The sequence below is a fragment of the Mytilus galloprovincialis genome, chromosome 5 (assembly GCF_965363235.1).
Source record: "Mytilus galloprovincialis chromosome 5, xbMytGall1.hap1.1, whole genome shotgun sequence".
In the NCBI taxonomy this organism is placed as follows: Eukaryota; Metazoa; Mollusca; class Bivalvia; order Mytilida; family Mytilidae; genus Mytilus; species Mytilus galloprovincialis.
The window spans coordinates 9,444,094-9,471,955 of NC_134842.1; the positions used below are offsets into that span (position 1 = coordinate 9,444,094).

A 27,862-nucleotide genomic window follows, 5' to 3' on the forward strand; every position below is an offset into this window, starting at 1 on the left:
ACCTAGGTGTTTGCTTTAGTCCTAAACAAAATCTAAATGGTAAGGATACAGTATGTTAAACCTAGGTAATTGCTTTAGTCCTTAACGAAATCTAAATGGTAAGGATACAGTATGTTAAACCTAGGTGTTTGCTTTAGTCCTAAACAAAATCTAAATGGTAAGGGTATAGTATGTTAAACCTAGGTGTTTGCTTTAGTCCTAAACAAAATCTAAATGGTAAGGATACAGTATGTTAAACCTAGGTGTTTGCTTTAGTCCTAAATAAAATCTAAATGGTAAGGGTATAGTATGTTAAACCTAGGTGATTGTCTTTGTCCTAAACAAAATCTAAATTAGAAACAGATTCGTTTTTTTTAGCATTGAGTCTGCAAGAATTCTTTGAATTTGATATCATTTATGAATTATTTCCTGATACTTCTTGTTTTCGGTGGTAAATCAGTTAACTTAAATCTACAGTAGTTGACCGATGCCAAGAGCTCTTAAATCGATACAGAAAATACAACTTAAAGCATCAAACAAAAACTAAGGGATCACATAAAGTTCAAAAGAAGCGAGAGGTGGTATGTTGACAAAATAAAGGTCTACTAACATTCACCAATCAATCGCCAAGCGTATAATCCCTTAGATAAATTGTCACAATCGGGAATATGGAACAATCTATTAAATACAGACTTTACGACAATACTGGTATCGGATGATCGAATGATAGAAGACCACGCGGCATATCGCTAGTTAGTAAAGACATAACATTTATTTTATAAAGTTTTTTTGATAGTTCGTATTAGTATCTTTTTTATTTCGTGTGTGAAATCGCAAAAAAGCAATTTGTAATGAAAATAAAACAAGCAAATATACTGAACTCCAAGAAAAGTTCAAAACGGAAAGTCCTTAAACGAATGGTAAAATCAAAATTCAAACACATCGAATTGAGGAACACTTTTTTTTAATATTTCCGACTTGATACAGGCTTGTCTTATGTAGAAAAACGGCTGATTTAAACTGGTATCAAAACTAGCTAACCATAGCACTTGTATGACAGTCGCAAAATTGCATTATGTTGATAACAGTGTGTGAGCAAGGCAGTAGGTAAAAATGTCAAACATTTGAGCACTTCGTGGTACAGCAGTCGCTACTTTGTGTTATAATCTTAATCACTCTATAAACAAACAAATATACCAACAAAGAAAAAACAGACTTGTATACGTATGTAAACACTCTATATACTAAACACATAAACAAAACAGAAAAACAAGAATACAAATATACAAAAATAACCATAGAACAATAACACAATGGCGGGATGTATAAATACCAAGTCACACCAAAAGGATATTTCCAAAAATTGACTAAACTGTAAAGGTCAAAAATATACGAAAACAAATAAAAAAGACTTTAACAAGTTATTAAGATGATAAACAACGTCAGAGTCTAGATTATATATACTTCACGACCATCCTGTTTTATTTGTGAAGTTAATATGTTATATTTTCTAACAAGGTCTTTGTATCTTCCTGTGAACATTTTCGAAAAAAGACGAGGCGTTCTTTTACATAACCCTGGTTCATCAACTTTCTGCTCGGACACTGGTAACTTTGCGTAATGTCTGTGAAGCAGGTGCAAGCTCTTGAATAGCGTATGATTAGGGAAATTTATATGCATTGTGCAGGTGAAGTTGGTATATTGCTGCTAATATAAAAAAAAAATAAGATGTGGTATGATTGCCAATGAGACAACTATCCACAAAAGACCTGCTAAGGTTGGAGAAGTTTATAATTTCAAAATTAAAATCGTCTCGTGTGTCGTAGATTATGATACGGAGATGTCCGCATATATCAGACTCGAGGTAAAAGTCTAGTATGTAAAAACCGATAACGAACATGCGCTAAAAAAGTAAAAGAGGGGATTAAGGGGAATATAAATATATTGTAGAACCAGAATCTTTCAAGTTCACAAGTTCAACTTTTCATAAAATTGAAAACACAAAGTATATAACATGTAACTTATATTAAACTATTTTTCCTGTTAAATTCCAAATAATAAATAGCCATGATTAATTCTACGTTAGATAGCTATTCCATATTCTTCACATGGTTAAACAAAAGGAGTAACCTTATGAAGGTTATTTTATCATTAGACATCATGAGTTCATTAACTTTTGAAACTTTAATTTTGATGAATAATTATATTTAGTAAAAATCAAAAAAAAAATGACGCCGTTACTTTCTGTTCAAAAATATCTGACCTAATCACGCTAATTAAATGATACACGAACTTGTAATAGCGAGGCTATTAAACTTTGTCATATAAGGATCTATAAGGTGTGGAAGGTTTATCAATTAAATCACAGCCTTACTATATTCAATCATTTATTGCGTCAGTGATGTCTGATTTATGATCGAATGCTACCTCAAAACTTTATTCATTAAAATTTAATTTCTATGTCATATCTATGCTAGTGTGTCAATTTATTACAGAATAACTTTTACAAAGGTCAGCTGCACATTAATTGTAATTAGAGCATGATGATTGGCATAACGTGGCCGTTTGATTTATGAACTAAATGCACAAGTGCTTATCGTTACACAAAATACACGATGACTATGGCTTTCTATCGTCACCTATGTTTCTGTGTAAGTACACTGTTAATAGTGTTTGACGCCATACGTATAGCCTTTAATAGAATTGAAATCATAAATCTAATAATCAACGCATATGGTTCTAAATAAAATATACCTTACATATCATGAATATGTCCCCTTATGCACGTATCTGATTTCTTGTCCTGATTTAACGTTAATTTTGGTCATTTTTTGATTTATCAGTTCTTTTGATTAAGGTTTCGGATTTCAAATAACAAGACATCGAGGATCATAGAAGTGATACTTTGGCACCTCCTGTGTATGAGGTATATATCCCCTAGTTGATTGGATATTCAATAATTTCCTATCATGATTTCCATAGCTTACAAGGAAGCTATTTAACTAAGAGTTCAAAGTGGCGAAGTTGAAATCAATCTTCTAAAAGTTTAGGGACGCCTTCAATAGTTGGTTGACTGTAATGAAATGACTATCATAGATTACGACGGATAGGTCCCAATAGTCGTAATCCCATCCTCTTTTCCTCTAATGTGACAAGGCGAATAAGACTTAAAAACAGGTTTGTACTTTCATGAGAAACATGACACCCCCTTAATATTGAGCAGAACCTGCCTACCACTCAACAGCACATTAGATCAATCTCATCTTTTTGAAGGGATGGGTCATCTTGCTCAGCATTTAGATTTCTATGTTGTGTGTTATTAATGTTGTTTGCCTGTTATTTCTGTTGTTTGTCTGTTATTAATGTTGTTTGTCTGTTATTTATGTTGTTTGTTTGTTATTAATGTTGTTTGTCTGTTATTAATGTTGTTTGTCTGTTATTAATGTTGTTGGTCTGTTCATCGTTTTTTGTCTTTGCCATGTTAATGTCACTTTCTTTCAGATTTCATATGAGTTGCTTAATGTCAAAAACTGTTACAATATAAAACAAGACTATGAGGTTCGACTGCCAAAATTATGTTAGACAACTCACAACAAATGACCTGACGTTTAAGTGTTAGTATATTTTTCTCGACACATGCTACATACATAATTTTAACTTTATGGAATAACAGGCGTGTTCAGAGTAAGGGGACACAATTTAACGCATGATCAAATCCGCTAAACCGAAAAGAATGCAAAACAACTCAAGGTAGCATACAACAACTGAGTGAATCACAAATTAAGCTTTTGATTTTTTTTTTGTCGAAGGCTTTTACATCTAAACTATGTGTGTTATTATTACTGATTTTATGAGGCCTTTATGGTTGTTAACATCATGTTATCGCACTTGCAGTCATACCTCATCCTTTAATGTTCATATATATTAGAACACTCCCCCGACATCACAGGTTCTTGACTGAAATAGAGTAACGCCTTATTTTCAGCCTGGAGTTTCAGTATGCTGATTATAAGGTGCACAGTTTTCTCTTCTTTAAAAAACATCTTTCTGTTTGAATCTGTTCTCGTTTTTCTAGACTCAACCGGAAACGTCTTGTAGATGTATTTTCAATAGTTAATGATTGAATTTAATAGTGTCAATCCCAGTATAATGACAAAGTGCAAGCATTATTGTAATCAATTTACAAGCACAAAAAAACGCACTCCGACTCAGAAATTACCCAATCAAAATACTGGATTTTGGAGTCACGTTCAATGGATGAGAGTGCAGTTGTGATTATGACCCTTGTATATAGCAAACTGTATACTGTGGATTCGTTCTTATTCGTTGGATACCAAATTTCGTGGATTTTGTTGGTAAAGGTGAATCACGAAATAAAATGTTCGACAAATGACAAATTCCCTGTAGGCTTGTATGCAAACTTCGGCAAAACCACGGAATTGAATATCCACGAAGATGTAAGTTATCCTTAATCCACGAAAATTGGTCCCACGAAAATAAGTGAATCCACAGTACTCTATTTGGTGGTGCGTCTGACAAAGGCGGAACGTAAAGATTAGGTAGCGGGTTACCGGTGAAATATGCTATTATATCGGTATCGGATTAGACCCGGAAATTGATAACTTTTTGGTAATTTTAATTACATTAAACATAAAAGGACTTTGAATCGTGTAATTTGTAATAGACACCATTGTCCTATATTAGTTGTATATAAATTTGAATTCTTTTTAAAATCGTGCTTATGTCATGCCGGCTAACAAATTGGACGTCATTATTTTAGTAGTATAGTATTATCAGTTCTGGTATCATATGCGAAAAAAGTAAACTAGCTTAAAATATCGATCTCCGAACTCCAATGAAATTATAAACAGAATGTCCTTAATCAAATACGAGTGATCATAGATTTTTAAAAGAAGAAAAAAATCTGTCGGGATCGAAAATTAAAATATCTTGTTTATAATTTTACAGTTAGTCACAGACTTGAAAATGAATTCATGAGTATTTTGATAGCCATAGTATTATGAGATTATCGTTTCATTCACCATATTACTCAACCATTGTTCACGGTCGATTGGTTGTTTGTCATTTTGACACATTTCATTACAAGCTTGATTGGTATTTATCTAATAATTGTTAATTTGAATAATTCATCATTACAAAATTTTAATTTGATTGAATTTTTAATGAATTGTATATTTACCTACTATGTGTTGTATGTCAGACAGTACTCTAGCTGAACGTTGAGAGAACCAGGTGTAATGGGGGAGTTATCGGTGATGCTTACTTTGAGTCTTCTTTATGGAAACATAATTGATCCAAGTAAGTCAATTATATAGAGATAAAGGTTTTATTTTTTTCTCTCTAAAATATATTTTTATTGTGCTTTTCTTTGCTGTAATGACAAATCACTCGAGCTATGGCATTTGGTCACTGAATAATCAGGGAAATCATCCAGTGAATTCATATTTATAAGTAGTTAGTTAGTTTTACAACTTATAATGTTTGTCTTTCAATTAGTTGTTACACTTCTAATTTTCAGAGAATTTTCTTGCTCTTTGGACTAGTTATTTTGCAAGACATTTTTCAATTTCACTTGTTTCATTTGAATTCATATAGGTATAAAACTAATTGCATGTCTTGATTTTAAAGTCTTTTTTTTTTTATTTTTCTGCAGGTTTTAACGAATAAAATGTGCAAATATATTTCAAAACTACATTTCAAAATGTTTTTCTTTTTGCAATTTTGTGATAATACACTAAATGGATTATATCTATCGTAAAATATCTTTTATTCCTATTGTCATAAGTGTTTCAGTGTGAATCTTTTTAGTTAGTTTAGTTCTTAGGTACAATGCAATAATAACCAAAAATTCGCTATGGTAGCATTTATAAAATAATTTTAAAACGGAAAATACCAATCTGTGTGTATATGTAAGTTAAAAAGTTTATTTTGACATTTCGCTGGTAACTGTTTTTTCTTTCTTTAGGCAGCAACCATTTGATTTTCTGGGGGGGGGGGGGGGAAACAAACTTTTTTTTCCAAAAAAAACCATAGCCCCCCCCCCCCTCCCAGGAAATTAAAAGGTTGCTGCCTTAGATGGCACATTTTTTATGTTTTTTTCCTTATTTGATGCAATATGACAAGTTATAGCTATTTAACTGTGTCGAGTTTTATTATTATCTGTAAGACAATAGTATAAAGCTATAAATTATAATAATTAATTTCAAACATGTTGACAACTGGAGAAAATTAATATTTTGGTGTTACGTTATAACTATTATGAATACAAATATCGCATTGTATTGATTATATATATGTAAAGCACATTTTAACCTCACTTATAAAACCACATGAAATAAAATGTCTGATTCCTGTCTGAAACATGAGGGTCTGGATGGAGTTAACAGATTAGAGACTGAATTGCATAAATAGAAATAACCCCAAAAGACATTGTGGGTTATTATAACAATTACTGGAGTCCTGCAGCAAAAAACTGCTAACATAAATCACAGTCGTAAAACACAACTGACTAAATAATAGACTTTGAATAGAAAATAGAGAAAAATAAGTTAATAAATTGAAAGAGACTGTCCATCTAGAACCTCATATTATTATATCAGCCATAATTGATAATTTGGTCCATGAACAAACCCTGTCATGTCATTGCTTTCTATGAAGGGCACTTCTCTTTTATTTTTGGAAATTTGAAACGCAATTAAAGTCAACATACAACCTAATTTGTATGATGTATTTACATATTTTTATACCATTTGTCTAAATGTAACTATTAACATCGTATCTGTTTTTAATTTTCTCTGCATTCAAAGACAGTAACAGATGCTTTGTGGACAAGTTAACTGCTATGCATAACATAAACGCAAAACATCTGAGTGTGTGAGGAATATGAGATTGTGCAATGACGAGTTACGAAATTGAAAAAGGACTTTTTTTCTTTCCTTCTCTCATGATCATGAATCATACAGTTTTAAAGCTTTTGTTTTGCATATTAGATAAAGAACAGAAAAAAAGTTTAAATAAATGTTGTAGGTATGACTATAAGAACTAATTGCACCCCTTTTAAATGAGATTTTCGTAGCTTGTTTATGCATCACATTGTATGTCAAAACTAAGTCAAGATTAGATTAATTCCATTTGTTACGAAAAAAGGCATATATTGAACCTGTATCTGATTCTATTTTTTATCATGAAAGTTCCCCGACCCATATGGATTTTGGAATATATCAAAACGCAATCACTTTTCCCATGTCTGTAGTGAAATTCATGATCCCAATGAAAAATATGTATAACTGAAAAATGAATCAGGGAACACATAAGCTATTTAAATCCTTTACTAAATTCTTTTTAAAGATACAAAGATTTGAGTAGGAAGATGAAATCTTTGATATTTACCAACGGATTATTTTTATTTCTATTTTTAAGCTGATGGTATTCATAGAGCACTTATATTTCAATATGATTCATGTACACCTATTGATCCCAGAAAGAATTTATTCTTAAAAGGTTATCAGTTTCACACTCTAGATGTCAACATTCATTTTGTTTTGACCGAATTTAAATATGACTTTATATATATTACCATACAGTCTTCTATACCCTTTTCAGTTTCTTTTTTATTTGGAAAGGTCTTTCATTAGTCATACAGTTTTATGACGTCTTTACACTAAGCCCAACGGATGTGTAATGAGTGACTTAAAAAAAATACCGTTATCAGTTCTAAATGTATAATAGGTGCCATGTCATCATCATTAAGTTGAAACTGTGTACACTATTCATACTTCAACATTGTTTAATTCTGTACTTTGAATATTTTTAGTAGGCCATCTTGGCTCAGAAAGAATGATGAAATATGTAGAGGAATTAAGGTTGTGGTAGCTTTCGTGACAGGAAAAGTAACCATATCCGCTCACCAAGCAGTTTTGTATTGAACACAACTAGTTTATACATTTTTTTCCAACAATGTAAACATTTTCTTTCTATGTTTGACGAGCTAAAAAATTCCAATAACACGTATATTTAAATCTTAATTACTCGGACTTTTATGAGGTAATATAAAATGCACTATTTTTTTCAATGTTTTTATAAGAGAAATGGGCTACAATTAGATCTAAGACAAAAATACAAAAGATCTTTTCTTTTCCTCATTCGAAATTTTTGTCCAGGTTTTGTGATAACTTTTTTTTTAAGTATGCGATTTCACTTTTAACTTTATCTGCTGCAAACAGTTGTGCACAAACATTTTTTAAATGGAAAAAACAATCATCTCTTCAACCGTTTCTCATAGGTTGAAATCAAAAGCCAGATCAACTTTTTACTGTTTACTTAGCTCAAGATGAAATATCAGTTCAACAACATTCCTTATTTATGATTTACTGTGTACTGTTATACAGTTCATGTTATAATAGAATAGTTTTGACATCAATTATTTCTTCACATTTTCTAAGAGTAGTGGATAGGTTTTTTTGTGAAACCTCTACGAATTTTGAAGTATGTATATAATAGGAAATTTGTGTTTCAGTTAGTCTGTTGTCAAAGAGGTACGAAATTTTGTTTAATATTGCTATAAATTAATTTGAATTTTGACCACAAACACACTTTATTTACGCCAATATTTCTTCGTTCATTTGTCATATTTGTCATAGTTGAAACGCAGTACTAAAATGAACCATTTTCATGAAGAAAAATTCACATGACTAATGGTGTGAAAAAACTTAAGTCGGTGAGGGTAAAAAATAAAAATAAATAGTTGAATATCGTCATTAATACTTGTGCCTGTCATACGTATGGAACCGCGACGATGTTTTAAAGGTCAAATCTAAATGAAGTTTGGAGACTATGTTTGTATGGCAATTCTTTTTTTATTCCGGTTTTACATGTCTAGCCTTTTTTTTAAACACATGTCTTTTAGGAGCCATTTTTATCTTTGGATTATTATCAATTTATCTTAAACTAATACACAACATCTTAATCGAATGACTTTTAAAATCTGGATATTATGTTCTACGAAAATGCCTGTACCAAGTCAGGTGAATGCCAGGTGTTATCTATTCGTTTGATATGTAATTTTGACATTTGATAAGATATTTCCGTTTTAAATTTATTTTGGCGTTTTGTTTTTTTTTTGTGATTCTACTTTTTTCTTTCTTTCGAAAGCATGTCATAGATCTAAACAGATGAATAAGATATTATGGTTTTGTGGTATGATATATATAAGAAAACATATTAATGCTTCAAAACTGCTGCAGGTGAATTCAATTGATTAATCAAGCAATCAAAATCACCTGTTTAATTTAATTTCAATATCACCACATATGACAATATCAATTATGAAACGGCTGTCGAATTAATTAACATTCCATGTAGTTCAAGTAAAGAATATATTTCACTTTTCTTAATATAGAAACATTAACTATGACGATGATAATTTAGGATGACACCACGGAAATTCATTTGACAAGCTTGCTAAATTTAAAACAAACTTTCGTGACCGAACTTGACCTGTTAAAAAAATCTTTTCTCACTGCCCAAATATATATCTTGCCATTAATTCGTATTATTTAAGGTCTTTAATCTCTATAATTAAATATTACTTTTAATCTTTATGTTTATCGATTTTTTAAAGAAAAAAACGTATTGCACAGATTCCCATTTATCATAACACATTTTTTCTGTACTGAATCTGCCATCTTGTTGTTCATTTAACATCTATTATTTTGATGATGAACATGTTTGTACATAAGACATTGTCCCACAAATCAGGGTCGTGATATATAGAACATCAACACCTATGCAAACTTCGGTACTTTTTTGTTATATATGATGTTATGGTTCTGTATGTTTGCGAATAAGACAAATAGCACATGTTTTAATGACAATAGTTATCAAAAGTACCAGGATTATAAAACAGATGTGGGTTAATTTACAGTATACAACAATGAGAAAAAATCGAAACTTCTGCTAGAAGAGGCCACGACACAAATGTGGAACAGTTAAAAGATGAAAAAAAAACCAGCACGTTGTTCCATTGTTATAGTTGATGTGTTTCCATCGGTTGGTTAGTGACCCGTATTATTTTTTTTTAGGTAAAGCGATTTATGACTATTTCAACCTCATCGTATTTGCCAAAGATTTTTCGCCAAACTGTTTGAAATATTCATGACGCTGTTTTATTATCGACTTATGAGTTTGAATGTTCCTCTGGTATCTTTCCCATCTATTTTACAATAATTTAATTTTGGATGTAACGCGTCTTCTGATTGGTTGACGTTATTTTGTTGTGAGCCCATAGACATAATTTAGTCATGTGACCGTGACGTCATCAACGTTTTTTCATTGTTTTCTACGGTTTAAAATGGAATTTAGAATTAAATTATAAGAAAGGACTGTAATATTTTTTCTGTCTATTCGAAATAACATAAAAATGTGGTGCACACTGTTAAATAACCCGCTACGCGCGTTATTCAGTGTGCACCAAATTTTTAATGTAATTTCCTCATAGACAAAAAATATTACTGTCATTCCTTAAATAACTTTTATTTTTAGACTTTTCCTATTTGTTTTTATCTTCTTTTAAAGAAGATCTTAAGATTTGCGCTCATGTTCACATTTTGTGACTTTGCCAGTCTTATGTCAGATCTTTTGTGAATTACTATCATCTGTCAGAATAACTTCATTTAGCTTGACTGCTTTTATTATAAATTTAGTAAGGAAACATCAAACGTATCCAATCTTGTAGCTTTAAAAATGCTTTCCGGATTTTACCTTAATAGTAAAAACGCCCACATGCAATTAAATTTTGATAGTCAGAAATATATAAATTATTTCATCTGTATTTATATAACTAGAGCATTATATATGTGCCTGTCTCAAATCAGAAGCCCGTAATTTAGTGATCGTCGTTTGTTGCTATATAGCATATTTGTTGAAAGTTTTGTTGATAAATCAAATTGCTTGCTTTCTCGTTTGAATTATTTACCTTTGAATTTCTGGTCTGTTATATCTTTAGTTTAAACATATTTATTTATAGGGGATTGGGAAACAAGTTTTGCAACTTATATTTATCCCTTTCCACTTTGCGGGTGCGAGTGCTGCCTTGTAGCGGCATTAGCCTACTCTTTTTCGAAATCTACAAGGGTGTCTTTAACGTACAAGAGATATGGCTCTCTCTTAACACGGGTCAGATCTTTCTACGCGGTATTGGTTTTGCCATTACCGAAGGCTGTGTAGTGAGATAATGTTATTATCTACTATGTAATTTGGTCTCTAGTGGATAGTTTCTCTCATTGGCTATCATATCACATCTCCTTATTTTCAAATCAGTATTGATCTAGTAAAGTTCATCATCATTTTACACTACAAAAAATTGAAACATGAAATCAAAGGGGACATTCCCAAATTGAAAAAAAAGGTTCAAATGTATTTTCAAAGTCGCATTTCATTGTTTTATTCATAATTATGAATTGTATTACTCTTTACATGAATTTGATTTAAAAATATATAAATTCTTACTTAATTTTAAATTTTAACTACACATCATTTGACATAATAAAACATAACTTCCGTTTATGCTTATTCCATCAAATGTCTCTTATGAAAAAAGTAAAATCACAAAAATACTGAACTTAGAGGAAAATCTAATCGGAAAATCAAATAACAAAACACATAAAAAACGAATGTACAAGAACTGTCATATTTCTGACTTGGTACATGCATTTTCAATTGTAGAAAATGGTGGATTAAACCTGATTTTATAGCGCTAACCCTCTCACTTTGATGACAGTCTCATCAAATTCAGTTATATTTATAATGATGCGGAACTAAACAGACATAATAAATAAAATAGTCAAAATATGGGTACAGCAATCATCATCGTGTAACAATTTTAAAAGGAACAATTAAACAGATCACAAAAAACATCTATCTACAAACACATTCATTGATTCGCGTGTCTGACGTCAGAAAATTTTATACGCCACATATATTTGTCGTTCAATGTATATACAAACAATTTTAAAATTTCACATAGGCAATGTTAGCATACAGGGTTAAAAAATCAAAAGTATGTAAGAACTTATTTCAGAAATAGACCGAGATTTAAAATAGTAGAGTTTATAAGAATCCACAAATAGTTCATTCCACTAGGCGATTGAATAATTTTGACGTTTGTGGTTCGACGTATTTTGTAATTCATAATAGAAATGTATCATAATAACATAACATAGAACAATATCATACTGACGGGATCTTAAATACATTATATGACCAGATGCATTATATGAAGTTTTTCTTATGATAATAAAGCGGGTTTTTTTATATGTTGCTGCAGGAAATGTAGAGCTCAGAATAAAACTTGTATTTTTGTTTTATTTTAGAAACAGGAAAGGACCAGACTGGGCATCACTGGAGCTACTTTGGTGATTCGGGTAGGTTGATATTTTACTGTTTAAACTTTAACATTACTGTGGATTCATTATTATTCGTTGACAACTTCCGATAGGCTTGTATGCAGACATCGGCAAAACCACGAAATTAAATATCCACGAACATACAAGTTTTCCCTTATCCACGAAAAAATTGGTACCCACGAAAATAAATGAATCCACAGTATTATGTTTTACATTATTTCTTCCAGAATTGTGGTCAAGGAGTTCTTAAAACCAGATCATCCTCGTCCAATATGACACTGAGTAACATATCGGTGCAAAATTAGAAATATTTTCTGATTATAATATTCCCTTCTAAATGAACAGTTGTAATAACAAATTCCAATATTACATTGTCCTATCCCCGAATTTGTCTTAAGTTGGATATTAATTTCATGTAAATTTACCTTGAGATGAATATTATCAAATTCCCAGCAGTGAACATTTTCGCTTAAAACTAATGTATAAGCTCGTTTGAGATAAATCTCAAGTGAACATTTCACGTTAATTTCATGTGATGTGTTTGTGAAATTAAAAATTTTGCCTGTGTACAAAAGCAAATAGTGAATACCCTTGGAATTATAACTTTTGATCCTCAATCCTCTTTGAAATAGTAATACATTTTGTCTTTAATTTGTTCTTTGAATTAAGCTTTACTGATGAGTCTTTTGAGACTAAACGCGTGTCTGGAGTACACAATTATCAGGCTGATATCTAAGATTTTTAAATAACAATAGACGTGCATTTCGGATACATGAAAAAAAAACAGATCAATGTAATCAAAAGAGTTAGTAAGCAGCCGAAAAGCACAAGGCGGATCTTTGATGAATTATAATAGGAAGAATGCCTTTTTCCCTAGAAGACTCATAAATGATAAGTAGCGCCAGGTTTTTTTATGGAAAGAGCGAAGTCTGTAATAATCTTCATTGTTTTTATATTCAACGATTTTCATTAAATATAGCCTTTTAGTTCTATTAGATTGACAATTGTAAATATTATTTCAGGACCAGACCATTGGTCAGATCACTACCCTCGTTGTAACGGACACAGACAATCACCTATCGATATTCGAACAGGTGATGTCGAGTTCGCATCGTGGTTGACAGAGCTACAGTTCTATGGATATGACAAGAACTTAGGGCAGGGAGATCCTTGTACCATCAAGAATAATGGACATACAGGTACGTGCTATAATTGATATTTTGAAACATATACTGTGGATTCATTTATTTTCCTGGGTATCAATTTTCGTGGATTGAGGAAAACTTACATTTCCACGGATATTTGATTTCGTGATTTTAACAATCTCTGCTTACAAGCCCATAGAAAATTTGTAGTTCGTTGAACATTTGAATTCGTGGTTAACCTGTTTCCACTAAACCTTTGACAATTGGTACCCAACGAATAATAATAAATCTACAATATATACTAAATATACTTAAATTTAATATCCTTTTTAGATTCTGCAATCGGCTATTGTGGTAAGATAGGTGATTAGTCAAACAGAAGCAATTTTCGTATAGTTTATGTATATAATCTGTTGGTATCGATTATGTTAGGAGCAAACCAGCTGCGTATAAATAATTTCGTTAATTGCTGAACTTCTGACAACATTTTGCAAACTAAATATAAATGTTGCAATACAGAAAAGGATTAAATTGACGGAAACATTTTATTTGATATGTACTCGTAGTGTGATAGAAAACTTGTATACTGAATATTTTTTAAGTGACATCCCAAATTTTAGACCGTCATATAATTCGGAAGAAGATCAATATATGACATCAGCCTATGGTTTGTTGATCAATAATATCAAAAATACTGTTTGTCTATATTTACTATTGTTATTGATAACTTTGCTGGCATTTGTTTTTGTTGCACTTTAGTTTTTCGTTCGTTTCGTTGTTTTTCTCTTATAGTTCATTTTGTTTCCTTAACGATTTATAACTTTTGAACAGCGGTATACTTCTGTTGCCTTATTTACAGGCCATAATCTTGGACTTATCTCTATTTTTTTCTAAATTAATAAAAGGTGTTAAATTCTTCATCGCAATGTTAATTTCTTGCTTAAATGTAAACCAGTAAAACATGAATACGTTGATTTCTATTTTAGCAAGTATGGCTATCACTCACAGTCTGAAGTTACGTGGAGCACATCTGAATGGCGATTATCAGCTAGCAGAAATGCATCTACATTGGGGTCATAACAACAGCAGAGGTTCAGAACACGCATTAAATGGGAAGAAATATCCAGCAGAGGTATTATAACGTGCATGAATATTATGATTTATATTTCTTTTAATGATACCTTGTAAAAGAATGCATTTTGGAAAGAAGCACACAAGACAATTATCCAATGGAATCACAGGCACTGTGTTTAATTTGTAGTTTTGAATCGTATATCACGAAAATAAATATATAATAGGTTGGCATCACATATAAATGAAAATAACACTATAACACTACAATACTACAACGCACCAAATAATAATTATAGTCAATTTAAATATAATTCCGTATACCACTTCAAATTGATGACCATGAGCAAAACATCAGTTTTATTTTTAATCTTTATCTTTTTTTGCCAGTTATTTCTCTTCCTTATCTTTCAATTATTTGCTATGATTCATGTCAAATGCATCTTTTTAGTGCCTCTTTCTTTGCAATATATAATCAAAAATAAAATAAACGCGATATTTATTATTACAAGTTTTATTCCAGATCCACTTCGTGCATTACTCAACACGATATGGTAATTTGTCAGAAGCTATGAAAATGCCTGATGGACTTGCAGTAATAGGAGTTTTTGTTGAGGTACGATAAATACATTGTCAGTCAAAGATTTTTACTCAATTTGTCGAATATTCATAACATATTTTATAAATGTTCTGGTAGTAAACTCAGCATTTATTTCAAAGATAAAGATTAAACTGCACAAAAAAAAAACAATAATTTTAACATTGGTTAATATATTCATTTTGTATTTACTTTTGATAAACAAGACTTGATCAAGGATGAAATTAAATCATTTTGGTGTTTCAAAAATAAACGACTCTCAACACTAGAAACAAAACTTAAGATTAACACAGTATCATATAGTCTAAGCAATGCAAATAACAATTACATTGATTGTAATTACAGCTAGTACCAGAGGATACTTATGCCTTTGAACAGTTAGCAAATGGAATTAACAGTATCCTAGAATATGGTATGTATATTGCCGTTGGTTAAATCTTAAATAGGACTGTCTTAAAATAGTTACTTGATTATTAATGGACTTTCCATTACATATCGTCAAGCATTGTATAGTATGGCGTAAATACAAAATTTAATCCTGGTATCTATGATGAGTTTATAGCTATAACAAGCATTGTCTTACCTTACTATTTTTTCACAATAAAAAAAATCAAATCTATAAAATCAAATACAGTAAAAAATGCTCATGAGACCATCTGTATTAAACAAAAACCAGTGTTATGAGACCATTAATTTAAAATCCTTTTGTAGTGTATTTCTTATAGATTGAAATTGTATTAAAAGATAATCTGTCTTATGATACAACGTTTTTGCTTACCTTTAAGTGATCTCTTAAAACCGGTTTCATTGTATTAAAATACCGAAGTAGAAATGTTTGAATATTGCACATCTGTAGTGCTGTTAAACTTACCGTTCATTTTCTTCCCTTAATTTTGTTTTAACAATAATACAAGCAGAACTCGAAGATCAATTTTGTTGTTTTTTTCCAATAGTTAAATCGCTTCAGGTGCTCGGACAATTCGTTATTAACAGTTATAAAGAGTTCACTACAATACTACACACTATATACAATAAATATTACTGCGTTTGATAGTCTGTTTGTGTCTGCGTTGTCGACACTGTGAAATGCTTCTCGTCTTTTTACTTTTTCCTTTTTATATGCCAAATCTGTTTTAGATGAATATTCTTGTGGCCGTCGATATGTGATTTATAATTTCAATGGAATCACAGGTCAAAGCAAGTAATACATTTACAAACTGTAAAATTAGGCGCACATTATTCATATAAAGAAGAAGAGTGAATGGCCAGTTTATACTAAATAAATGAAATAGGTTTTTAAATTAACAGATTAACTTATTATAGTTTCTTCTCAATGTAAAAATGTGTTAAAACCGCCTGATTACAAACAGAATCATATTTAAAAAAAGTACTCGTACAGATTAGTTCTAATTGGAATAAAAAAAAATCATGCACGTTAATGTATACACCATTCTAAAATTCAATGACTAGACCTTCAAAGCCTTGATAAAAAAGTAAGTAGAGACGACCTTAACTGAGAAGTTTTTTATGAAGTTGAAAAAAATTATTGTATAAGTCAGCGACCAGATAATCTGAACTCTCCACCGTCTTGTGTAAATATTTATGAAAACTACAGATAATGAATAAAAACATTTCGTATATAGTTTTGGGAAAACAAGTTTTGAAGGTCAATGAATTTTGCGATAAAGCTTCCGACTATATTATGTTGTCATGAGAAAATAATTCTGCAACAGAGGTGATTTTAATATATATGTGAGTGAATAAGAATATAATATATAATAATAATAAACGAATTATACCAGTCTTTATCAAAAGCTTTCAATTGCCTTTCACAAATGCCATGACAAAATGGCAACATTTTAGAAGATTGTATTTTCATTCATTTCATTAATCTAATACATAAGCTCGTTTGTATGTTACGCTTATATGTGTTTTTTTTTAATTCAAACAATACTTGTTTAATATAACGTTTGGGATATCAGTTTGTAAGTATTGAATGATAGGTCTAAGGCATATACAGTAATAAAGACGGGTGTTTTTACTTGGATTTTCCCATTTACAAATGAGTAATTAAAAACAATTGTATATATACCCAACTTTGTGAACGCGTTTACAGTGACGGTGTAGGTTAAATGAGAATGTTATTGACCGGTAGAGAGGGACGGAAACTGTTTGATGGTTGAACTTTTCACCAGACTTATATCTATACAATAATTATCAGTTATGAAGTGATGGGCGAGCCTTGTCCTTTAATTGAACTTATTATTTTTTTATACATGAGTTTTTCTGACATTCTAAACAAACTTATGTATAATAATGACAACTAAATTGAAAGGTTGGTTTATTGATTGCCTTTATTAAGGTGGTATGGGTGTCTTCCTCCATCTTGGATTGTAAAAAACAGAGAACCAAAGGTCAAAATTTTTTATCAAGTTAGCAAAATTTGATGCAGGAGTGAAAATTTTAAATGTGAATTTTCATTTAAAAGAACCAACTTATAAGAATACAACTTATAATTATTAAATATTTTTGCAAATATTGGTTATTTTTGGTTGTTTTTTTTTTTTTTTTTTAAATTGGCATTTTAAGGGGAAGTAACTCTGAAACAGTGCATTTTCTGAAAGATTATACATGGAATTTTCCTATTTTGTATTTTAGCTGGAAAAAACGTACGGTGACTCTATCTTTTCTTTTGATATTCTCAAAGCATTGTCTGAAAGCTATCTTTTCCTTAAGTATTTATCAATTCTATCATTTTGTTTAGTTTCTAACAACAAAATGGTGTTTTTCTCTGTATAATCCATACAAAATGTGTCATTTTGTCACGTCCTGTAGCTTGAGAAAATGCACGGTGACCTATCATTTTTATTATATTTTTCAACATATATCAATAGATACTACGTTTTGGCAAAGTATGAACAAATTCTATCATTTTTATTTTAGACTCCCATACCACCTTAAGTAACCGCATACCCTTTCAAAAAAGGATTGTCTCAGATGTATTACGCACAATCTTTTTTTTTATCATTAAAGTACACCAAACCATTAACTAGTTCGTATATAACTGTTAAATAAGTACATGATACATAGCACTATTTGAGGAAGTACAGCAGTATAGCTTAACAACCATTAGCTGTTAATTTCTGTGTCATTTGATCTCTTGTGGACAGTTGTTTCATTGGAAATTATACAACATCTTCTCTTCTATATATACTACCTTGAATTTTTAGTTTTCACTAAATAACCTTATCGGAAAAAGAATTGCCAATTCCTTGAAACAAAATGTATCTAAGTCGATACTTGTATAAAAATGCGGATATTATTTGATTTACATTTGCTCGTTTTCGTGCTTGTTTTCGAGATATGGGAGATTTAAAATTTTGCGAGAAGTGATTCTCTATAGATTTTTTATACATTTAACATTGGTGCCATTTTTTTTTTATCTATGAATAAATTACAACGATTTCAGAACTATGAAAACTATATAACTTTTAAAAAAGAAAAAGAAAAGCAAGAGTTAGTGGTGCAAATTTTAATGGCACTACATAGATAAAACCAAAGGATTTCAAAACTCCGGAAAAAATTTAAGTCAAAAGGACGGAACTTTCTTAAGGTCTAATTGATATTAATAAGCTGTACTTTTAATCTGTTCAATGTTCCAGCGTACTGGTCTGTGATTTCTAGAAACACAAAATAATTGTGAAAGAGGGAAATGAATTTCTATATTTCTACATATTTTTATAATGAATTAATGTGATAAAGTATAGGATACAGTTAATTAGAAAAAACCAACACAATTCTTAAACTAAAAGTTTCTGCACCAATACATGAATAACATTATAGCATGATAAATTTAAACAGTAAAGCATACCACACTAGAAAAACAATATTACTTTATACCATTTCAAAGTTAAATCTAATTATCTAAATCATCTTTTTAAATAAAAGAATGGTGTAAGCATTCAAGATATATTCTTAAAATCTAGTTCATTTTTGACTGAAATATAATTATTTATAAAATCGAGAATGAAATAGAGGACAAAACGACCAAAAAGCAGAAAAGAGAGGAAGGCCACAATGGGTCTTCAACACAGAGAGGGTATCCCGCACACGAAGGGAGCTTCAGCTAGCTATATAGTCCCATACTATATTTTGATAACTGAAAAAGGATATGAGACAAACGCAATTTTAACTGTTTTCATATAGTGAGCGTGATTATATGCTTTCACAGATGTAGTTTTGATAAAACCTCAACGCTTCTGAAAACCTATATTTCGATCAACGCTTTAACACCCCAATTAAATATCAAAGGTAAACAATTCAATTATAAGGTAAGGGATTTCAAACAATTGTTCGAAAAAAATGCCATTATTTCGGTGCACTCAACATTCACAGAAATAATTCTATATAAATGACTTGTATACCAAAAAGTAAATCATTCAATTAAGTACAAAACTTCAGTTAATTGTGAAGATTCAACAACAATTAGAATCTCATTGAAAGCCAACGTCAATACTCAGAAGGACACAGATGTCGAAATTTGTATGAAAACTATACCAGAGATATCATTTTGGAATCAGACTTTTATATTTATATTTTATAGGTAAAAAGGCAAACGTTTCCAATGTCAGTATGCAGGACTTTTTACCACAACGGAAGAATGCGTTTTATCACTACAGAGGAAGTCTTACTACTCCACCGTGTTACGAAAGTGTCATGTGGTTTGTAATGGCTGACACTATTCCTATGTCTGGACGACAGGTAAATACATGAATCCACCTATACACGTCACTGCCGTAATTAGTACAGATTTTTCTAGTTTCTTCCATCACAATATAAACACACTCACAGCATTGGTATTCATAAATTTTTTTTACAAAACACAGATAATTATAGATAAACAGATACTATTAAACGAGTGAAAAGACAACACAACAACTCATGAATATGTTTAGTGCACGACTAAATCTATATTTGTCTTCCTGGTCTCACTTGTTTTTGGTTCACCACTAATGCCACCGTCTTCCTAACACCTTATGTTGTTTGAAGTCACAGAAATGAAATTACAGGATTGCTTTCACAATAGAAATTATTGTTTTTTCCAATTTTTTTATTTTTTATTGTGTAATCCAAAATATTTGTTTATTAAAGCTTGATAGATTTAGACATCTGCAAGAGAAAGTGGATGAACATGTTGCTGCCACGGGAAAGGCTTCCTCTGTTTCAAGTCGAGTTTTTAAATCGGACCCAATCTATATAAGGGAAAATTTTAGACCGCTACAACCATTGAATGGTCGAAAAGTCTACAGCAACGTCATGCCATTACAACGCCCACAACTACGTGATTTTGAGCTTCCGGCGGTCAAAGTTAGTCCGATAAGAAATAATTACCTACCACCACAGGCTCCAAACAGGATACCAGTTGATAATTCGCAGTCGTCTAATTATCATGCAAATTCTAGAACAGATTACATATACCGTGGATTGTCACCAAATTCATACAACAATCAAAGACAAAGTTCATTCAATGGGATAGTATCAAATGGAAACAGTCTGCTCATTGGCAACATAAAACCAAATGATATCAATGGTGGCCTTTATCAACATTTAAGACCAAACCAACAATATCCTAGACAAGGAAGTCCAGTTAATAAAATTAACACAGGACATGCTTTCAGCAATGGCAACAGCGAACGTATGCATGTTTTCAAAACCCCTGAAACAGCTTCTGTTCTTTCCAATCGTCGTAAGGCGGGAAAGTCAGGCCCTTTGTTGGACTATATTTTTACACAAATGAACGGACTCACTAAACCGAATACTCAAAACCAAAGACACTATCACGCAAATGATCATCCAGGAATAGCACAGCCAAAGGACAGGATATTTGCTGGACTTTCAGATTTTATAGCTAATCCGGTACAATCTAGAGTTTCGTCAAATCCGAATAACAACTATATACAATCATCTGGTAATGGTAATTTCAACCAGCAGAAGCTAATATCAAACCAATATGGAAACCATTTACAGAAGCATTTTGGTCAAAGTCCACCTTCGTTGCAGAATAACCATGGACCCGGAAATTATGTACAAGCTCCGGTGTATCCCGACTATCACCAATCAAGGTAAAACAAAAAAAGCATATAGGTGTCAACTATATAAAACTAGTAATACTACTAAAGGGAAGGTGAATTGTGTGTTAACATAGACATATGCATTTTTATACTTCTACAATGCATGTGATATACAAATTATGTTATTATTTGTCATTAGAATATTTTTAAATTTTCATTTAGCAAATAATTTTTTTTATATATAATTATATTATTTTGAAAGATAGTCTTTGAAAAATTAAGCGGTTTTATATTAAAATGTGTTGTATTGCCTTGAAGAAATGTCTTTTGGTATATATAAAAAAAAACTTACTCTTGAAACTAAATATACAAATATATTTTTCAGAAATGGAAATTGTAAGCATCTATTAAAAATTTTCGTTGGTTAGCTTTAGTTGACTGTTGCACTAGCACTAGCATTCACAAATTAGATATTAGAATCGGTGTTCATCCACACTATTTTTCTTGATTTGTAGAGCCGTAAGACCGAACCAAACAGTTGCATAGCACCTCACTGCTTTACACAATGTGGCTAAGCAAGGTCAAATTCAATATTTGTAGCTTGTAAATACTTTGCTTTTTTATTGCAGTATTCAACATCATTGTTCTCATGAAATAAAAGATCAACAATAGCACTACACACCACAAAATTTTGCCATACGACCATTCTAATGAATATTCATACAGATCGAGACTCCCATTTCCACTTAATCTCAGGTTCTTAGGTACCCAATCAAATACTTGACTTGCCAGTGTTTAACTTTCAAAGACTTTCACTGAAAATTAAGAAATGCAGGCAATTTTTCCTTATGAGAGTACACGTGTGTGGTAATTTGTCACGTTTTTATTTTAAAGTCCTGGAAATAATTCTGTGCAATTCGGATCTAACTGACTAAATACCTTGATATTGAATCAAACCACATTAGAACTAACACCGTATTTTTTTTTCAAAATCAGACTTACTTACTTCGTGTCAATCGTTTAAAGCAACAGTAATCTATTATAATTTAAATGTTTCAAAATCTGTCTGCAACCATTTCTTGTGATGGTGCATTTTTCAAATCCTTGATCTTATGTACATGTAAACTAGTTATGAGGTATCAAATATCAGTTATAGGGACGAATGGAAAGAATCAAGTGGTTTTTACGACGATTATTTTGACATGCATATGCATCACGATAGTGTGAAGCGTGACCAAGGTAACGATGCAAACGTTTAGTTGTAATGTTTTTTTAAATAACCAGTTTAATATCAGCATATCTAAAGTTTGCTATCAGGAATTTTACATTATTCAACATAACCTTTCAGGAAAAATTATAGGAATTCTGTACCATTACCAGCGATACTGATAATTTCACTTCAGTTGTCTAACTTAACGTGTCTAGGACAACCCTGCTCAGTTTTGTAGAAAACAAATATGATTCTGTCATTTATAAAACAATGATGAGCAAATAATGAATTCCTGCCCTAGTGCTTTAACCTATTCATTAATATAATTTTGATTCGATTTTGTATTACCTATTAATTCGTTCCCTCCCCGTAAGCTGTCTCTAGTATTTGTTAGTAAGTGTACCCATCGTAGAACTTATTCCATGATATATTTATTTATAATCATATATTCTATATACTGCATACATATTTCATGCAAAGTAACTTTGCAAACATGTTCCAAAACCCTCGTTTATATCACATTTACCTGCAACTCCCTGTTCCTTTCTCTATTCTTCTTTTCAGCATCATATAGCACTGTCATATAATTTGTTTAACAAGTGAAATAGAAAATTAAGAATTCGTTTTAGGTCTCACATTTTATTGTTGAGATAATTTTTAATTTTTAATTTCAGTCTACATATGATCCAACTTTTTGATGAAAAGGCATATTTATTAGAATTTGTTCAGTGCTAATCTATAGATTTATTCTATTTTATTATCTTTTCGACCACTCTAAAAATCGTATGCATTGTTAATCTTTCCTGCTTTGATCATTAACGTTTTGCATGACTTTTATAACAGCATAGCTTTCAATCGATTTCTCTTATTTGCATGGAAAGTTATTGATTTGAGAGTCAGATTTATTGCTTGCTTTTTGAATGTGGGGTGTGAGGCACTTCAATATAATATGCATATCATTTAATATATATAAATCAAATATTGTGTTGAAAAAAAAACCAATCATGGTCATGTATATGTTTCACGTAAAACATGATGGCAGTTGTTTCACATATAAATTTGTACTCGATTCGTGAAAAATAGTGTATTCTCCTTGATGGCGGGAGCTTGTGTGTAAGATCATTGACCAAATAGCATGCAGCATATTGAAGTAAGAGAACCAAAAAAGTGAGAGCAATTTCCAGGAAAAATATTAAAAGCCTTGTGATTTAGCACGTTAAATATTCGTTTTATAATGTCGGTCAAGTACAAACATAACATAGTTATCAGGTTTATAATGTAGTTGGTTAGATGGTAGTTTTGTCTCTCAAATAAAAAAACTTCGTATTCAAAATCCTAAACAAATACTGTTTCGGTTTTTAGAAATCCTTGTCTTTAAAATATTTTGCTTTGAGCATTTCCTATGAAGGCAAATCCACAAAAGCGCATCGGACGTATACAATTCATAAAGTGTTTGTCATTATTTTTACTAAATTTTTGAAGGAACATTAAAAACTGAAATCAGATACACAAATTGACAGAACGTTGTATAATCCTTATTATGCTTGATGAAACATTCAAAAAACAATAACGTTATAGGCGCAATGGTGTTGATGGTTTTATATAGGACCATATCTTATATACCCTACAACCATGTTTTTTCTCTTTATAAGCATACTTATAAAAAGAGTTTCGAAACGTCTTTAAAACGAAGTAATCAAAACAGATCACTATTGAGGGTAGCTGCTTTAGACTATAATCGTCCGCACGTACTTAAATTTTGACTGTAACATTATGAAAAATTGAGAATGGCATGGGGAACGCCGTTCGATGACCTATAGTTGCTAATTTTGGGCTCTTGTGGAATTGTCTCATTGGCGATAAAACCACATCTTCTTTCTTATACCCAAAACATATAAATGAAATCAAATTTGCAGCAGGGTTAAATATGTTTTGTGAGATCTCAACCACCTATACCTCTAGCCAATGTAGAGGAAAATAATACGCACAGCAAGTAAGCAGTTTAAAAGAATTCCGAGTTCGATGTAAGAACAGGTAACCAAAAAATGCAAACATTAACAAATGACTACTAGCAGTGATTGACATGCTAGCTCCAGACCTCATTTAAACTGATTGAAATATTATGTCTTCGTCGTAGGAAATAACGCATATTCGTTCCCGTCAGGGTTTTATTATCATACCATCGTAGTATATAAGAGAATGACATATCCTGTATTATGCTAACAAATGGTGTTAAAGTAAATGTGGGTTTTTTCCGATGCAATGACCCTATGAGTAGTCAATATCAAAACCAAAATATGCAATCCTTAATTACCTGACTACAGTATCGTAACTGTATACCTTCTGAATAAGAGTTTAAGGTGAATACCGACATTTATGTGCTTTGTAAAGAATATTTCCATACAGCGTTTAAGGTGTATCATGTTGAATTATATTTACGAATGATGTCCTTGTACCGATGACAGTAAGTGTTTTGACTAGTTTGTAATATCGAAAACCCTGGTGTAGTATTTTTCAGTTCTTTCGTTAAAATTAAATATGATGTTACATACACAAGCGAATTTAAAAAAGTTGAGATATATAAACACTATAAGATGGTGATAAGGGAACGTCGCCATCTAAACATGGATGATTAACTAACAATAGAAAATGAAAAATAATGTCATTTATCACAATATTTTGTAATAATCTTCCCGTTAAAGACCTTGATGCATGTATCAAATTCTAGGAAAGGACATTGCTTATTGTTAGTATTAGCTTTATTTAAGGCAGTTCAGGCGGTTACAACTCTTTAGTGTACATACAGAATTCGTCATAATTTAGAGCCAAACAGTCATACAAATTTCTACAATATCAAAGTGTTATTAAATGTTTAAAACAGATGTTGTTTTGATGTGTCTTTGTTGATCTTAGTCATAAATTGAAATTCATAATAATATAGAAACAGGTTCAAAATAAGAAGTGCATATTTTGTCCCTATTGGAATTCCGATAACTTGATGATAAATACGGAATCTCCATATAAAACAAAAATTGTATCTAGCAAAAATCCCAGGGCAGTTGTTGTATCAAAGCAGGTCTAAAAAGCATGGTTCTTTTGTTTTAGGGTAGACAAATTCATTCGTTTGACAAATTCGTAATCACCTATATAAACATGCGATTTTTTTAGTACTTCCAACGAGTTTTATGACACTCCAAAAGCAATTAATTCCACAATTTTCAAATGCCTTATTTAAATAATTTATTATCAGGTTAATGATTCTGCCAAGTGTACTAGTAAGTAGAAAAGACAGTTAATTATTGGAAAAGTGGTTTGAAGACGAAATATTTTGTATATGTGGAAGGTGTTTTGGGCAGCTTCGGAAGCCAGTACATGTAGTCGTTTATAGAATCTATACGATTGTTAAGTCTATAGTTTTCTATGTTGTGTTTTGTATACTGTTTCAAGTTTGATTATTCCTTTGGTATCTTTAACCTCTGTTTTGTCGATATGTCTTACTAATTGTCAATATCAACAGTATTGCAAAATGGATGGACAAAGCATGAAGATATTGTAAATATTAACAAGTATTATCTAGTTTTAGGTATTGATAAATGTACATTTTAATTATTTGACATTGGAGGCTCTTTATTATTGGATTATATTCTTTGAGTAAACTAGAGAACAACACAATTGAAATAAGTAAAAACAAAGTAAAACAAAAATATCAGTTTTGTTTAAGTCTGCATATAAAGTATTGAGGTAGATTGTATAAGGGTTTAGTCCTATATTATGAACTGTAAACAATTCAGCGATATACCTGAACTTATGTTCGAATATATCTGAACTTTTAAAATTAAACTGTTTATGTGGATAGAAAAGAAAGTGCTTACTTTGCCGACAACACGGTACTTAGTATGGTGATATCTTTTTATCTTCGTCTTATTGTTGTCATTTGTTTTACTAATACAGAGGATTAACAAATACTATCAAAGAACGGAAATGAGCCACGTATTAACCAAACTGCTTAGAAATGGAAAACACTACCGTACAGGCATTTCCTTAATATGTATAACATTGTAAGACATTCGCTATGAATTCCATTATATTGACAACAATGTGTGAGAAAAACAAACAAACATAATAGATAAAAATATAAAACACTGTGTTACAGAAGTCTATATTGTGTTATACTTTTAATCACTATATACACAAATAACTTGGTAATAAGTAAGGGATTTTGTTTTGTTTAAGTTCAAACGTTAGACTCTCTTTAATTACAATGTGTACATATACAAAGATCTTAATAAGCAGTAAATTGTACATATGTTTGAGACTTTTTTATTTCTTTACAGCTTTGACAGTTTTTGGTTATGGCCTTTCCTGATCAACCATACATTAAAAAGATGTGCTAAGATAATAGAAGAGAATAACACAAAGAAAGATATAGCACCAGAAAATATCAAAATGTTTGATTGTTTTGGACGTAAATGTGATTATATTGAATATGTTATGTACCTTGTATATCTCCTCTTGTTTCCTTATAGGTAAGGTTCTGAAATGTTTTAGACAGCTGAAACAATTTAATATTTTGAGATTGGTATTGATCAATTGAAAAATATCAGTTCGGGAGTGGACTTTAAAACATATATATCAATGTCGGGTTGGGATAAATTCGCAATTGAGTTTAACTGCTACATTTAAGGTTTGTGTTAGTGAAATGTTAGTAGTTTGGTCATGAGAAAACCTACTATATTGAATCGGAATGTGTGATATTAAAAAAAGATTTAGTTTTGAGCCATGGTTAACTGGGGTTTGTCACATTTGTTACTGAAAATTAGCGGGAATTGTTTGATAAAAGATCGAATTAAGTATTACTGAAATAAAACCGTTTTTAATATATATGAATCCGGATTTATAATTAGGGTTATGTTAACTATATGTTTTGGGGTTGGTTAAATTAAGATTCATATCTTTATAAATTTATTAACTGAAATATGTCTTTTTAAGTTTAGTTTTCGCGCATATCAATTGTTTTAATATGTTGTGTGTGAGCTTTTTGTATAAGAAAATGGTAATGCTGTGATTAAACAAATATGTTGCAATACATTTTAATGTTCTGATGATACAACAATATAGTATGACATTTCAAAGGTCCACAATACAAAATATGTTCTCTTAATTTAGATAAATATTGCATATGTTAATTGTTTTCGATTTTCTTATCATTTAATTCCAATACCTTATGCAATCACCTCTTAATTTCAATTTTATTGACACAAATGTGTTAATCAATTCTTCTTTTGGAGGGCTTTGAAATGTTTACTGATGTTTAATCATCGGTTATAATTTGACAGAATTAACAACAAATAAATTAAAAAGTAATA

General features: G+C 30.8%; 1 protein-coding gene across 1 annotated transcript; it reads left to right on the forward strand.

Annotated features, from left to right (window-relative positions):
* Positions 1–5,152: 5,152 nt before the first annotated feature.
* LOC143075096 (uncharacterized) lies at positions 5,153–27,862 on the forward strand. Its single transcript, XM_076250393.1, has 9 exons — positions 5,153–5,298; positions 12,369–12,419; positions 13,424–13,600; positions 14,533–14,678; positions 15,141–15,233; positions 15,561–15,627; positions 19,819–19,976; positions 20,367–21,337; positions 26,831–27,862. The coding sequence occupies exons 1-9, from the start codon at positions 5,238–5,240 to the stop codon at positions 27,024–27,026; spliced, it is 1,920 nt and encodes a 639-aa protein (XP_076106508.1). The 5' UTR covers positions 5,153–5,237; the 3' UTR covers positions 27,027–27,862.